The sequence below is a fragment of the Lissotriton helveticus genome, chromosome 7 (genome assembly GCF_964261635.1).
Source record: "Lissotriton helveticus chromosome 7, aLisHel1.1, whole genome shotgun sequence".
Lineage (NCBI taxonomy): Eukaryota > Metazoa > Chordata > Amphibia > Caudata > Salamandridae > Lissotriton > Lissotriton helveticus.
In genome coordinates, this window is record NC_136068.1 from 51901307 (window position 1) to 51918047 (window position 16741).

Sequence of the window (16741 nt, forward strand, 5' to 3'; positions counted from 1 at the left end):
AAGCAGTGGTTTCAGAAAAGGTGCCCAAAAGGATGGTTACGTCTTTGCTGCTGCTGAGACTTCTAGAAGAGAGGGCAAGCTCTACCTCAAGCCCTTGGAGATACTTTGTCAAGCAGGAACACACACAGTTCCTCTCCTTGGCAGAAAAAGCTATTGCATGCCTACCCCAGATAGCAAACAGCCAAGGGGCAGTACTTCTCCTCCAGCTTCTCCCAGGTCTTCTCCTTGGCAGAGGTTCCTCTTGAATTCCAAAAGTGATCTAAAGACTGGGGTCTGGGCCCCACTTTTTATAATATAAAATCCTTTGTTCTCTGGAGGCAGAAAGTGTCTATACTCAGCAAAAACCAGTTCTGTCCTCTCTGGCTCAGCTTCCTGGCAGGAGGTGCAGACAGATTTTTCAAGGCAGACCAGGTCCATTCAGGTGTGAAAGAAATATCCTCCCCTTACTCTGAATGCAGCCAGGTCTATTCAGCCCAGCCCTGACTCACCCTGGAAAGGCAGAACACCCCCACACACCACCAGTGGCTGTCTGAACAGAATGCACATTCCCAGCCCCTGTCACTCCAAAGCCAGACAGTCAATGCACAACCCTAGCAGATGCACACTGGCTGGCTAAGTAAGAAAATACCTACTTTCTAAAAGTGTTTTTTTCAGACCAAGAATGTAAAAATCATCCATACTAGAAGATGCATTTTTAGATTCTGAGCTCAGGCATACTAAACTCCATTTTCCCATCAGCAGTTACACTTATAAGATGTTATAAGTAAACTCCCCAGTCTATTCTATGGGACAGATAGCCTTTCAATAGTGAAAAACGAAATTGGCAGCATTTTACTATCAGGACATGCCACACACACCAAGACATGTCCTACCTTTCGCATACACTGCACTCTGCCCACTGGGGTACATTGGGCCTACCTTAGGGGTGGCACACATGTAAGAAAAGGGAAGGTTAGGAATTGGCAAGTGGTTGCACTTACCACATAACCAAGTGGGAGAATGGACACTTGTAACCACGTAACCATAGGTTAAGTTGAATCACCCTCATAAACGCTAAGTTGATTGTGCGGTGTATATCGTTTTTCCGCCCCTCATACGCGTTACGGCATTATCATTGGGTGTCCAAATTTGTGCTGTATGCCAGCCTCAAGCCTGAGGCAACCTCTGGTATGAGTAGTAGTGTCCAGAGATAGGAGGGCTCCCCCAAAAAAGAAACGGAGGGTAATTGGAAGGCTATGTCTAAAAAGCAAGACTTCACCGAAACGATTTTTAATTTAAAAAAGGTGAGGTTTTGTTATTAAAAGTGGGTGGGTATAAACTTAGATCGTGTTACTAGATCTCTTTATGTCACTTGTTGACAAAGTCGATATGTTTCTGCTCTATTTTGCCCAGCCGGGTCTGCGGAGCATTCGTCAGGACAGACAATACGAACAACAAATCAGTTACTTACACAATTTGTGAAGTACTCAGTAGTGTTAATCTTAAACACTCTGTTTCTAGAACGGTTGAGTTTCCTGAAATAGAAGAAACAGAAAAAACAGACATGGGGGTACAAGTTCAGCACTTTGTACAAATCTCAAATTGAGAAATTTCGAAAAAAACGTGCCAATATTATGCACTACATTCATTATAGCAATCCCAGTAGAGACCACCATGGCTGAAACTACACTTTGAGGCGGAATGAGTCAGTAGTAATGATGTAATGATGCGTATGGGTTAGATGGAGTCTCATGATCTAACTAAGTTCTGAAGTGCGACCATATGTTAAGCCCATTAATGAACTGTGTACTGTTTGGAAAAAGTATTGTGGCAGCATGGTAAAAGTAAATCTCGGATCCACCAATTATAGACAGACGCGGTGATTATGCCGCGCCATGTGGCGGTTCACGGTACTTATCCTCACCAAATAAACGTCATAGTTCGTAAGTGGTCGTCGGTCTAAAGTTACACAAATGTTGTATTGGGCCAAGACCTATTCTGTATCCCTATGTCCTGAATTTTGACCTTCTGTCCTGAATTTTTGTCCTGAATTTTGACCCCTTGTCCTGAATTTAGACACTGACCGTCCTGAATTTGTACCATGCCAGTTGGTAACCCTACATGTATATATTGACCTCGATGCCAATGACTAATGAGAGCCAATCCCCTCAATCGTGTACAAGGCCTAGCAATAACGACACAGGCTTAGAAAACAATGAAAACATAAACATGCCCGCTAGTAACAGCAACACAAACACAGTGCCCATCCTTCGGGCGCACAATACAGTAGGTCTGATGAGGATACACGCCTATCTCGTTTGTGAACGGTTCCTTAACGCCGGCAGCGTCCGCTCAACCGCCTCGGGCGCGCGGGAGCACGGAGACTCTCGGCGCGCGCAGCGAACGTCCATCCGCCTCGCGCCCTTTGAATGCGGCTGCGTCACGTGGCTCCTCGCGCACCACCTCAATGGGAGCCTGTTGGGCACGCGGAGGCTTGAGGGCCAAACGGAACGTCCTGACAGAGGACGTCGGGACCTTCGATTCTGAGGTAAATAAATAAAAACACGTAGAGAGTAGAAGGAATTGGTCGTAGCTTAAACCGCATTTGTTCTACTGGGAAACATGAGAGGACGCGACACTTCAAGCCAGTGGCGGAATTAAGGGAACACAGGCTTGGTTGAGCGTCGTTTGAGTGGACGGGCCAGGTATGGAGTAGTGTACAGAGCGTCGTTTGAGTGGACGGGCCAGGTGTGGAGTAGTGTACAGAGCGTCGTTTGAGTGGACGGGCCAGGTATGGAGTAGTGTACAGAACGTCGTTTGAGCGGACGAGCCAGGTATGGCGTAGTGTCCAGAGCGTCATTTGAGTGGACGGGCCAGGTATGGAGTAGTGTACAGAGCGTCGTTTGAGTGGACGGGCCAGGTATGGAGTAGTGTAGAGGTGTGGTTTGATGTGATCTCGGTGGGTTTTAGAAATACATATTTTTAATTTTCAATCCACTCTTGAATTCTGTACATTTTTAAACTCGTGCTGTTCATGCAGGACTGAAAATGATCTTCCCAGGGTTTGAACCTGTGCCTACATCAACACGTTGGCATTGGAAACCAGATGTTTTACAGCGTGGTCCGTTTGAAGTGATTGGAGGAAAAATAAATTGGGTGGGTGGGTGGGGGGTGATGCACGTTTTCAAAGAGGGTTACTTTCTAGAAGTCTCTGGAGGAATGATGGTTCTTTTTAGGAGGATCAGTATTATACAGGCTTCAGTAGGTGTAATACAAATGTAGGTGATATATAGTCTTCACTTTTGTAACACATTCTAATTCACAGTTAGTACTTGTACAGAGAGGTTGTTGTGCTGTTGTATTCATAGATATTTCAGCAGTTGGTGAGCCAACCTACTGAACTGTTAAACAAGAATTGAGCCTCGTGACGTACAGTTGATACATAAATGTTCTATATACATATTAACCTCATGTGACTTTACACTCGCATTTTAACCTACTGTAGACACAGTCTGAATTTCTTTACTGCAATTGTCATAATGTTTTTTATTCTTTTCCCCTTTACTCCCTCTCTGGGTCTGTTTTCATGACCTGGGTTTGTTTTTGCTCAGTCTTTCATCTCATGTTTCTTTCATTTGTTAGGTCTCTGTTCTAAAAAGCGCATATGCTGTCTCAAAGAGAAATGTATATACTTTCTAGGCTTCAGCCTGCCCATAGGCTTCCTATTTTCTGGCTCTATTGTCGCTTATATATTTCTTCTTCCCATTTGTGCTTGGCATGCCTGCCTCATGCCTCTTCCTGTGTTTAGCCCTCCCCAAGAGCATGGAACAATTACTACTATCGCTCCCCAGCTTCCATTTTAGCTAATGTTTTCAGTACCACTTTTTTTCTTGGATGTGGAGCGCTTTAGAAAAATGCTTGTTTTTTCACTCTCTCTGAACTCCATTGCAGTATATTGGTTCTGCCCCAGCGCGGCACCGTCTCTACTATGCCGCACAGGGCTCTAGTTACTGGCATGGCAGCCAAGTAGAGCAGCATCGTTTCCATTGGTCAGCTTGGCGCATGCTTACGACCGCTGTGCTTCATCTTTCAACATGGTGGCCGCTTCGGAAGGCCACGTGCCTTTCTTTTTCCTGCACAGCACCCGCTTGTTTAAAATTGCACCTTAAAGCTGATAAATTTGCGGTTTTCTATCGGCTTCTGTTGCTTCCTACTGGTTGTACTGTTTTTCTTAAATTGTTCAAACAGTTCACAAGTAGAGAAAGAGAAAACCAGCTAATACTACCAGACAGGAAATTGTATTAGACCTTGCAGCAGGGAAGTATTGAACCACGCCTCCCACCCAATCAGCTGTCTGGGCTTTTGCTATGTGCGCTTTACTCTGTCTTCTTTGTACAGTAGACAAAATAAATGCACTACACATAAAGACAAGCTGTGCACTCAAACCATAAACGTTTTCGTCTAACTGCTGCAGCCATCTGGATTCTTCCGAGAACCCCCCCCACACTTTTTTACAACCGAGATGCCAAGAACCTCCAAACACAGGGATTTCAGTATGATTTACGGTGGAGACAAAACACTGCGGAAAGTTGTGTTATGAAGGAAGGTAGTGTTACCCTTATTTTCCAGTCTTTTGTTTAGTAATGTAACAGGATTTGTTATGGATAACATACTTTAAAAGTGTGAATTTAGTTTCAACATAGCTGGTGTAAAGAATGTAGTATTTGTATTTTGCTTAATCCCTTGAGTTCTGAGTATAAACCAATTCTTATAGCGAAATATACAGAGTGAAAAATGATTTCAGAATAGGACACAAGATATAGAGTTTAGGAGCAGTGATTATTTCTACATTTCTGAATTTGTTGTACCCGCACTAGCGTAAGATTTGGAGGGTATTTTTCAAAATGTCATCTTCCCTAGGCACTGGCTTATATTTGAAAGGCAAACATGCAGCGAAATCCAATAGGTAATATCAAGTGTTCTACTATTCTATGTTCCCACAATTCTCTCAATAAAGTTGGTGCTGACTGGTGTGGGTAGGCCAAGTGCCCGCTACAGAAAAAAGCCCAAAACCCAACACCACGTTTTATTACCCAGAATCCCTTACAAACCTCAAACATTGACTACAAAAATATTTTCCTCAAATTTCTGTGATGGAAAGGTCTGGAATCTGAGGGATGCCACAAACTTCTTCCCAACCGGTATTCCCCCAAGTCTCCCGATAAAAATGATACCTCACTTGTGTGGGTAGACCTAGTGCCCAAGACAGGAAACAACACAAATTGCAACATGGATGCAGCTCATTTTTCCACCCAAAATGGACCCTATTTTCAAATGTGGGTAGCTCTAGATGTTTTCTCCTAGCACAGCTGGCACCTAGGGAAACCTAGCCAACTTGTACGTTTTCAAAAAACTTGATACCTAGGGTTATCCAGCATGGGCTGACGTGCATGGCTCTCCCCACGTTTTATTACCCAGAATCCCAAACAATCCTCAAACTTTGACTAAGTACAATTTTCCTCAAATTTCAACGATGGAAAGTTCTAGAATCTGCAGGAACCCATAAACTTCCTTCCACCAAGCATTCTCTCAAGTCTGCTGATAGGAATGGTGCCTCACTTGTGTGGATAGACCTAGTAGCCATGACAGGAAATGGCCCAAAACCCAACATGGATGCAGCACATTTTTCCACCAAAATCGGACCCTTTTTTCCCTTTGTGGGTAGCTCCAGGTTTTGGACCCTAGCTCAGCCAGCACCAAGGGAAATCTAGCCAACCTGTACATTTTTAAGAACTAGACAAGAATGGCTATCCCTGAATGATTTTACATCCAAACACTTCTCTTTACAATATGGCGTTCCACAGGGCTCGTTAAGCCCAACTCTTTTCAACCTGCATGTTACGTCTCTGGCTTTCCTAGTGAAATCTTTTGCGTTGCTATTAGTGTCATACGCTGATGACACCCAGATTGTAGTTTCTCTTTCTAGTAAATGTCCTGATATAAACAACATCTTTCGTAAGTATGAGTGCTGTGAGAGAATGGATGGAAAATAACTGTCTTAAATTAAATTAATCAATAACTGCAGTCATCCTATTTGACAATAACACCACTTTCTGGTCACCTTCTTGGTGGCTAGATGAACTAGGCTCTCCTCCGATCCTGGTTAAAAGAGTGAAAAATCTTGGTGTCCTAATTGACAACAGACTGACCTACAGGGAACAAGTCAATAAAGGGAGCTCTCCTTCAAGGTCCAAGGTCCCCAGATTTCACCTATCAACAGTTTGCTCTGTTTGCCTGTGCGAAAGCGCATCATATTCAGGGCCCTGTGTACTGCATAAAAGACCCTTTACATCTCAGGGTCAGGCTATCTGAAGGAAAACTTTAGATGGTATGTACTAAGCAGGACTCTTTGTTCAAGTGCTGCCAATAATGTGGCTGTTCCTGCCTACAAGCTTTCTTCTTGGGAAGACAGGAGTTTTTTTATCTGCACTGGACGGAACTGGAACTTCCTACCTTCACAATTAAAAACAGCCACATCTCTGCTCCTGTTCAGAAAGACTTTAAAAAAATGGCTGTTTAGCCAATAGGATTTTAGCTCGTCCCAAAAGGCTTACATACCTAGATCTTCAGCCTAAAGAATCATCAGTTTGTCACTATCCCTGTCAGTCAGTGCCAAGACGCCTCTGGGTATTTGCTCCTGCTTTACAAAAGTATAAATAAAAATCAACTCCAATGTAGGCTGATTTGCGTTCCTCTCACCATGTTTTATTATCCAGAATCTCTTGCAAACCTCCAACTGTGTCTAATAAAATAATTTCCTCACATCTCTGAAATGGAAAGTTCTGGAATCTATAGAGAGCCACAAAATTCCTTCCACCCGGCACCCCCCCTAAGTCTCCCGATAAAAATGGTACCTCACTTGTGTGGGGAGACCTAATTCCTCTGACAGAAAAGGGCCCAAAACACAGAACAGGCTTGCAATTGTGTGTGTAGTGACCAGGATAAAGTCACTACACACACACACTGCCTGTCAAATGCTAGCTCACACACCACCAGCCAAGCGCCGTTCCAAGCACACCGCCAGCCAAGTATCAGTCCATGCACACCGCCAGCCAAGCGCCAATCTATGTGCACTATCAGCCAAGCGCCAGTCAATGCGCACTACCAGCCAAGCATCAGTCCATGCACACTGCCAGCCATGCGCCAGTCCACGTACACCACTAGCAAATAAAACACAAACCAATTTGAAGGAGATAAAAACAGCTTTACCTCAAACACGAAAACATCAGTTGATGGACAGAATGCAGAACAATGTTATACATTCACCCCAGTACAGAGATCTGGGCCTAAATCCATCGTTTTTTGCTCACCATGCCATTCCAGATGAACCTAGCCATATGCAAATCAGTCTTGACCATGTGCCCCATGGGAACAGTCCAGCTGAACTGCCAAAAGCCAGGTCCTCCCTGGACTGGAAACAAGCATCCTAGGAACTGTTTTGGGCTTTCAGCCCTCATAAGCCAGGATAGCTTGATTCCAGTGTTATGAAGAGCACAGGACTCACGCCTGAGCATGCCCATCCCACTCGGGGGTGACAAATGCAAAAACAGCAATTGATGGACAGAGTGCAGAACAATGTCATACATTCCCCCCAATACAGAGATCTGGGCCTAAATCCATCGTTGTTTTGCTCACCATGCCATTCCAGTTTGAACCTAGCCATATGCAAATCGGTCCTGACCCTGTGCCCCATGGGAACAGTCCAGCCCGAACTGCCAAGCCAGGTCCTCCCTGGTCTGGAAACCAGCATCCTAGGACCAGTTTCGGGCTTTCAGCCCTCATCAGACAGGTAGCTTGATTCCAGTGGCATGGAGAGCACGGGACTCACGTCTGAGCATTACCTCAAACACAACAGGTCTAACTATATACATCAAAGTACTGCAGACCGTGAAAGTGAACACAAAATATAAAACGATACAGACCAGTCAGTCTACTTGTATGTTCTTGGTTGCTCCCAAAAATTCTGTTGTGTGTAGTACAATTTGAAACTTGCAGGCACACATAGGGCAGGCTTAGAAGGACACTCGGGGCAGTAAATACAAATCTTCTTCCGCACATCTCTTCGGATACATACTCTGTATCTCCTACAGCGAAAATCCTTTTTCTCTCTGAATCCAAAGTGGACAGACAACCAGGTTTGTCAAAAGTGGAATCCCTACCAATGTACACCCTGAAATTATAATAGACATATCCAGAACTACTCTCAGACAGCATATGCATCTTAATTCCAAAATATGCCCTCTTGCTAGGAATGTACTGCCTAAAAACCAAAAGGCCCGCACCAACAGGAAACTTGTACAGAGAAAGACTATAGAAAAAACATCCCATTAGAAAACAAATAGAACGCTTTCCTTGGGACACCTTCAGAACCCCGAAAGATACCACGACTTATGATTAACCTACTATGCCATGAGGAAGCCCCAGGCTGAAAAGCCAACTGTGGGGGCGAAACATGTGTTGGCGGCTATGTTACAAATCTCTTGCCTTCCATTTGTATTTTGCTTTTAATGACTCTGAAGAGTGGATTCAAAAAGACTACAAATATTTCTACTTGCCCTGGCACATTTTTTAGTTTTCGTAATTAATGGGGAAGGGGTCTCCCCATTGCCAAGGACAAGTAATATTCAAAGAATATCCTCAATTACCCACAGGAGTGCACAAATACCTGGATCCATTAGCCCCTTTCTCTTCTTTTCCTAAAAACCAACTGGCCCTTGAACAGGACCAATGACTCATCCACAGCTGTTTGTTTCCCTAGAACATAGATCTCAGAAAAAGCAATTTACAAAGTGATCAAACAGGCTGACTCTTAAAAAGATGGTCACAATCAGGGTGATGTTGTGGCATCTCTGAAGCATTATCAATAAAATGCAACATCTGAAGTTGAAGCAAATACTGATCACGACTCATGGTTGCAGGAAATATAGGCGTTGCCATTAAGGGACTAGTACACCTATATGCAGACAACAATGACTTATCAATCCCATCAACAAAGCTAAACTGAAGAACCTTATTTTATTTTATTTATTTATTTGCAGAGTTTCATATAGCGCTGGCTAGACCAGGAGGTATCAGAGCTCTTTACATGAGGATCAGCGGGTGACAGGATACGAAAATTATATCAGCTACAGTTACAGTTGCAATTACAAGTATAGGCTTAGGAGAAAAACATGAGATTACACGATAATTTAAGTTATTAGCGTGTAACATAGCCAAGACACGCATTTTATGGGGAAAGGATGGTTGAGGGAAAGATAATCAGGGGAGAGGAATGCAGATAGGTAGACAGGAAGGGGGAAAGTACTTCAGGGGGAACAAAGCAGTCAAAGGGAAAGACAGCTCAGACTGTGAAGAACCCCCAACCTCTTCATCTCATCCAGATTTGCGGGAGTCCACTAGGTAGCTCTAGAGTGGGGCTTAAGTCTGGCACTGTTGTCCCTCAAATAGTGTTCAGCATACAAATTAGTCTGGTCAACAATCTCATCCAAAAATACATCGTCCATAAACAACTCAAAGAAATTTATGGGCAAATAGTTTTCAGTATTCACTCTACACCCTATGACACCAGTAATGGCATCCACTGCCGGCTGCACCATGTTTGGGGAAGCCCAGAGTTCAGCACTTCCAATGGCAAGCCTTTCAGCCCCAGGCTGCAATTCAGAAGCCTCTTGCTGCACATTAGTGTCGTCCTCTAAAAGAGGCACTTCCTCCGCACTGAGAGCAGCTTCATTATCAGACGATTCCTCTCGGACAGAAAATTCACTCCCAGAATCTTGGACTTCTCCTCTGCCTCAGATGCAGAGTCAGTCTCATAATCAATGTCAGAGGAAGATTCGATAAGCATACCAACAACCTGCTGAGCGGTAATCTTGGGTCTAGCCATAATTCTTACTAATAAAAGTTACATGACAAATAAGTCAACAATAACCAACATTGTTTAAAATAAGTAATAAACGAAGTGTGGCTTTATCAAATAGAAAGTAAAACTACTGGCATGTAGTTATCTAGATGGCAAAGTCTATCAATAGAAAGTATACAAATACCTATATACTCAAATAGGATACCATTCACTTGCCAGGGACAGCTATGCTTGGATCAATTGTACCTACTCTGCACATACACAGCAAGCACCAACAATATCCCTCTAAAAAGGCAAAATAAAAGAAAATGACACACAAGACAGCACACTACACATAGTTCCCCCTAGATGGCGGGATCGGCCTAAAAACAGCCGATCTGCCCTTTTGGTGTGGGGTGGGGGGGGATACCCCCCAAAAAGTTTCCCCCAAGGTGTGCGAACCTTGCCAAGGAGTCGATCACCGTAATCATCATAATACAAAGATCCAAAGCACTTAGTACATTTTGACCCCCCCCCTCTCCCCCGAAGGGCAGATTAACAAAAAATATGGCAGAACTAGCTCCCTGGGTGGTCGAAACACAGCTATTGTATGGTCCCTGGGGAGCAGACCCTTGGATAAGGGGTCGCTTCCCCAAAATGCTGAAAAGCTCATTCCTTGTAGTGTGGATTCCTGCTCCACATGCGCGGCGCAGTCGTGGAGCAGGAATCCACTCCAAACAGGCACATAGGGAAAGAAAAAACTCTTTCCTTTCCCCCGGTGTCTGATTGTTTTTAAACCTATCCACCCTCTGGAGAAGGACTCACCTAAGGGAGTCCCTTTCTCACAACACGCTGTAAACAAATGGCTTCCAGGGCTCCTCCAGCTGCAATTGATGAGGTTGGCATGCCGTAAGCGCCACAGTGCCCCGATTGGGGGAGTCTGGTGGGGCCTGTAGAGGGGTAATCCACAGGGGGAGCGCTGTGCTTCTCCCGTGGGTGAGTGCGAGGACTGCTTGGAGCCCACCGTGTATGCGGACAGCTCCAAACCGTCCGACGCACCTAAAGGATTAATGCCCTGTACCAAAACAACACATGCGCTGTATTCCTGTCTGGGGCTAAGATAGTTGTGTATACAAGTGCAGTGTTGCCAAAGTTGTTTTTTGTAGAATATTAATTCTTAGTTATTTATAAAAGAAGAAGGATACATAATTCAATCTTTTAATGGTGCACTTACAGCACTCTGCTAACTCAGTCATTTAGAGCATTCTTCATAGCAATGTGGAACTAATAACAGATGTTTTAACCAATTAATTAAACGACGGATAAATTACTTTGACATTGCCAAAGACAATAGCTCTCGGATTGCCAAGACCTATTGACATTGCCAATGCTTGTTATTCTTTGTACTAATTTTTCTTTGTTAATTCTTTTTCTGGTATTCTGTTACATTCCTTTCTCCAAGCTTTCCATTGTCTCTCTCTTGATCTCTCGATCTTCTGTATTTTGTCTTGAGTGTTTGATTTTTGGTTGTTTTCACTTTTCTCTAATTTTCCACCCCATTTTCGAGGGTCTTAATTTTCAGAAAATTCCGAGGCACTTAAAGGATCCAATTGCTCTGACAAGCAAATGGCACAGAGCAATTGGACTTAGGGATGGTGGTGGTTGTGGGTGCGGGGGCACGGCAGAGTTAGTCTTGTGTAGGGGTAATTTGTTCCAATAACTTCCTCTCTACTCACCCTTGCACTCTTGGTCCATCTAGAGTACTCTGAAGCACATTCATCATCATCCCACAACCACTCATTGAATTTCATGCCACTATCATGGCTCCTTCCCTCACGTTTCCAAGTCAAAATCTTATTACATCTTGACATCCTCCTGAAGTCTTAACTCTTTTCATAACTTAGCAATGTCAACCTTGAGAAAACTTCCGTCACTTAAAGTGGGCCAGATAATCTGATGCACCCTTTCTTGGTTTTAAAACCAAGTTTGACTCTTACCCAGTCACATGGCACCAAGTACACATATTCACACCATGTTTCTTAATGTAATATTCCTTAAATTCTCTTAACAGGTTACTCTGGTCCACAAAGAGTGACCATTTGCTACACAACTTCATGTTCATCCAAGTGGTGTTGTTCCTGGTAAAGAGTTCTCTACCCCTTCAAATCCAGAAGGGACTGAAGCCTGTCATGGTAGGGGTGATTCTGGAGGCCCAAACCATTCTCCCCCAACTCCTTCTCCCAGTCTAGGCCAACATTAATGGCAGCTTGCACACTACCCATGGTCACTCTGTTGAACCTTTCTATGTCTCTGTTCCCAGAGGGACGATAAATCGGGGTGTGCTTCCATCTAATTGCATTCCTAGATAAAAACTTCACCAGTTTGTCAGCAGTAAATTGTGGTCCATTTTCACTTAACAAGGACTTGGGAATCCCATCCCTCAAGAGGAAGGATACCATTGTATTTGCATCCACTTTGTTATGCACTTCAATTTCTGCCCATTACGAGTATTGGTCAGTGAAAACTATTACATATTTAGGTCCACCCCACAAGTCTAAAATGGGTCCCAATATATCTACACTCAAATCCTCCTACGGATTCTCTGAACATTTTGTAGTGCCCAGAGGGACAAAAGACTGACTGTGCCTTTTTGAAGCTGGCACAAAATAGACAAACATTCACATACATCTCTGCATCAGCATCTTATCCTGGCCCCCAAATCAATGTCTCCACTCTCCTCTGCAACTTCTCTATACACAAATGTCCTTCATGATTGATTTCCAAAATCTTTTTCCTTAGCTCTTTTGGAGGTACTACCCTGTCACTTCTCAAAATGAATCCAGCACCATTCATGAATAATTCTTCTTTGCTCTCCCAAAATTTCCAGCACTCTTCATGTAGTTTGTTTTTATCCATCCAACCCTTTGTGATAACTTACTTCACCATCTTCAAATCTTTGTCTTCATCATAGCTAGAAATCCAATCTATTCCTATAATCATCTCATTGCAACACTGTACTCATCACAGTCACTACTCAAATATTCACTCAAGGGGAACGGGGAGTGACTTAAATATTGTACCACTTTGTTCCTGGTCGGTATTCCACGTTATACGCAAAATAGAGTAGCGTTAGAGTTATCCTAGCAATCTGAGGGATCACTTTAACCACCCCATCAGATGTTAAAACATTCACAAGAGGCTTGTTATCAATGCACAGTGTAAACCTGGAATCCAACAGATATTGACTGAATTTCTCTGAGGCCCACACCACGCCAACATCTCAACGCTACTGTACATTAAATTTCCAAATTGGAAATCTGCATTAGCACGGCGCTTAGTCCCTTGCCACTAGCGTCAGTAGTTGCCACAGTAGGTGCACATTCATCAAATCCTTGTGTAACAGGACAGCAGTACAAATGTGTCGTTTAATAGCTCCAAAGTCTCTGTGTAGTTTCTCACTCCAGTTGAACTCTTTCTGTTCTTTCAACAACCGCCCCAATCTGTATGTTTCATAGCAAAATTCCTCACAAACTTAGAATAAATTTCGCTAACCCAAGGAACCACCTAACTTCCTCCTTCGAGGTTAGAGCGGGAGCATTGTTGACAGACTCGATTAAGTCCTTTTTAGGAGAGATGCCTTCTCCACTCACTTTATGTCCTAGGTACGTCACAGTCCTCCAAGCAAACTTGCACTTCCTCTATTCAACTGTAATCCCTTTAGCAGCTAATTTTTCCAGGGCCAGTTTCAACCTATAATCATGTTCTTGTCTGTCTGTTCCCACCACTAGTATATCGTCTTGGAAATGCGTCACTCCCTCAAGAGCCTTAAATAACACATGCATCACACACTGGAATACGGTGACTGCCAACCCCAGACCAAAGGGCATGCATACAAATCTGTAACACCTAAACAGTGTGATGAATTGAGGTCAAACTTCTGCTAGATTGGTGCAGTGTAATCTGATAATAAGCAGAAGTTAGGTTGATCATGAAAAATCACTTGACCTCTTAGTTTTAGACAAGAACTCATTGATCCGTCCAAGTGGAAATTTGTCTACCATAATGATTTTTGTTAAGATCCTTTAGATCAATACATAACCTTATATGTCAGTTGGATTTCCAACAACAAGCATTGGCATAGCCAATAGGTCTCGCTTTTGGGACTTTATAAGTATTTAGTTATGCAGCATAATATCCTTGGTGCAACAACATCACCTGTTGCATAGCTAAACACTTATAAGGTCCCAAAGGCGAGACCTATTGGCTATGCCAATGCTTGTTGGTTCAGCCATCTGAGGCATTGGCTGCCTGTAACCAATCACATGCCGCTCATGGCCCAAGGCTGTGCCCGGAAGGGGAGATGAGCGCAGGTCAGGCTCTGCAGCCAACCTCACGCTGCACACGACCAAAGACCATGCATGCCAAGGGATTGATTGCCTGCAGCCATATGTGGTGATGCATTGGCTGCCTGTAGCCCAACCCCATGCTGTCTACTGCCGGGGGACTGGCTGTCCGTGGGGGGTGGGGTGCAAGCAGCCAACCCCTCGCCGTTAATAGTAGAAAGGCTGTGTGAAACTTGGCGTGGGGGAGGCTGCCTGCAGGGGGTTAGATGCAGGGCTAGGCCGCAGTAGTTCAGAATTTGTTTTTTGAGAATAACACTACCAGTCTTAAAACACAGAGACAAAGTAGGACTGGATGACCTGCTCATGCCTGATGAGGGACACCCTGATCCAGTGTGACATCACCATTTGCCAACAATTGCACATTAATGTGTCTCGCCTGTTGCACAACACCATGTGAAACCATTGTACCCTGGTTCCATGTTGCGTATCAGCATGTTTCCATATAATGCACACATTCCTGCACTTCTTAACTGCACATCACCCAGTTCGCATCTCGTATTCAACACCCAGTGTTCCCCGATGCACGTACCCAGAGCTCTCATGAGGTGCATCAGCCAGAACTCCCCTGTCACATATCAGCCGGATGGGTCCCTTAGATGCATGAGTAATATTGTCATGCCATGAACCACCTGATGCACATCATCTTGTACATCACCTTGTGAACTCCACTATGAATCATCTGATGCTCAGCTTGTGTCCATAACCCTTTACCTTCTGGTGCCCTGTGTGGTGGATACCTGGCTGTGTTCATTGTTGGCTGTATCTCTGCTGCACTGTGTGCACGGATGACTGCATTTTTGCTAGACTTCATGATAACGTGTGTCTGTTTACTGCGTGCATTTATGTGCATTCACATTACAAAAGACAACATATTGAGCATCGTAGATAATTGCAAGGTAAATTCTGTAACAAAGGCATAATTCCAAATTACATTTTCTGAGTTACTATTTTCTTCTAAACGCTAAGTTTAGCCAAGCATCGGCTAGGTTTCATAACAAATAATGATCACGGGTAGTACTTCCGGCATTTTGTCATCAAAAATGCAAAATATATTAAGGGCATTTCAATGTATATGTTTGTGTTGCAGCTGTGTAGCGTGAAATAACTGAGGCGTGGCAGCTTTGGTGTTTTTCCTTGTTCGAGTCCCGTGCCTCGGCACGGACGTGCAGTACTGTGCATTTACCTGCGTCTTCCACTGCTCTCTGCCCGTCCCTGGGGGAGAGTAATTGAGCACGTAGGGAGCCGGCATGACTCATCGAGGCGCGCAAACCGGTGCTGGGGCTTCCACGCATTTGCATCACGGCACGACGGTCCTGTCGGGAGGAGGGATAAAGATTACTCGCTGCAGACCCAGTGTACACGATGGAAAATGTGCATAGAAAAAAGCACCATGGCACGGTTAATGCTGCTGTGCAACATCTTTAAAAAAACATTGAGCACACCAATAGGTGAAACATTAATTTATAGAGAGCAGCACCTCTCGACATATCTGGGCGCTTGGGGTCTACGTCGAAAATTACAGCGGTATTATTAGTAGCTTGGAATGATTTTCATTAGCCATAAGAAGCTCTCATTACTGAAAAGGTTAGAGACCCCTGGGATGCATATCAGTCACGTTTTGAAAAAAGGTGATTGGCCCATGCTGCCGTTTTTGCTGGGGCCACGACGCACCCTGCAGTTAGAAATGATAGCGGACCAGAGAGGGAGCATGTCTAAAAGGAGTACTGCCTCCTGATTGGCTGAGGAGCCGACGCGGGAATCGAAACTAGTGGTGCGCGCGCACCAGAGGAGCGGGGGCAAGGGAGCGCGAAGACGCCGAGACGAGGTAAGGGATGTGTGTGTAAGCGCCGGGGGTTCTCTGTGTATGTGTGTGCGTGCGTGCGTGTGTGTATGCGGGGGGGGTTCTGTATGTATGTATGTATGTGTGTGTGTATGCGTGGGGGGGCTGTATGTGTGTTGTGCATGTGTTGTGAAGAGCCTGTTGATGCGCGCGACCTGATCCCGGCAGGCTGCTGCTGCTGCTGCTGCGTGCGCGTGACAGTCTGTTGTCCTCTCCGGCTCCCTTTGAGTCCTTGAAAGCCGGAATGATAACAATAGTCTCGCTCTGCGACATCAGGCCTTTGGCCTGCAATCGCAGGGCGAGACCTAAAAAACCAAGCAAAAAACGCTTGACCTACCGCGCACTGTTGCGCTTCCAGCTGGATTGCTACTATTTCTATTGTAAACTTAGATTGTGCATTCAATAAACAACGTAACTTTTGAATGACAAAAAACCTTCATGGTGTTGTGACTTTCATAGTTATTACTTTACGTTTCCAAAATTAAACATTTAGTGACCAATTGTAAATATCATTGGATTACATGTTTAAACATTTCATAATCATAACATTCACATTAAGAACATGTTTTCATTGCCCGCCCTATGCATTTCGGGCCCCTTGGCCCTTCCTCAGGGGCTGTA

At 44.3% G+C, this 16741-nt stretch overlaps 1 protein-coding gene across 2 annotated transcripts in view; it reads left to right on the forward strand.

The window, feature by feature from the left end:
- The first annotated feature begins 2402 nt into the window (after positions 1-2402).
- The window catches only part of SYCE3 (synaptonemal complex central element protein 3), a 289471-nt gene continuing 275132 nt past the window's right edge, over positions 2403-16741 (forward strand). Inside the window, exon 1 of one of the 2 annotated variants that reach the window (XM_078651398.1) lies at positions 2403-2527. In XM_078651398.1, coding sequence (XP_078507524.1) covers positions 2447-2527 — 81 coding nt within the window. In that variant the 5' untranslated portion in view covers positions 2403-2446. Of the gene's footprint in view, positions 2528-2863; positions 2900-16741 lie in introns of those variants that run through there. The other variant, XM_078651399.1, reaches the window with a different exon arrangement.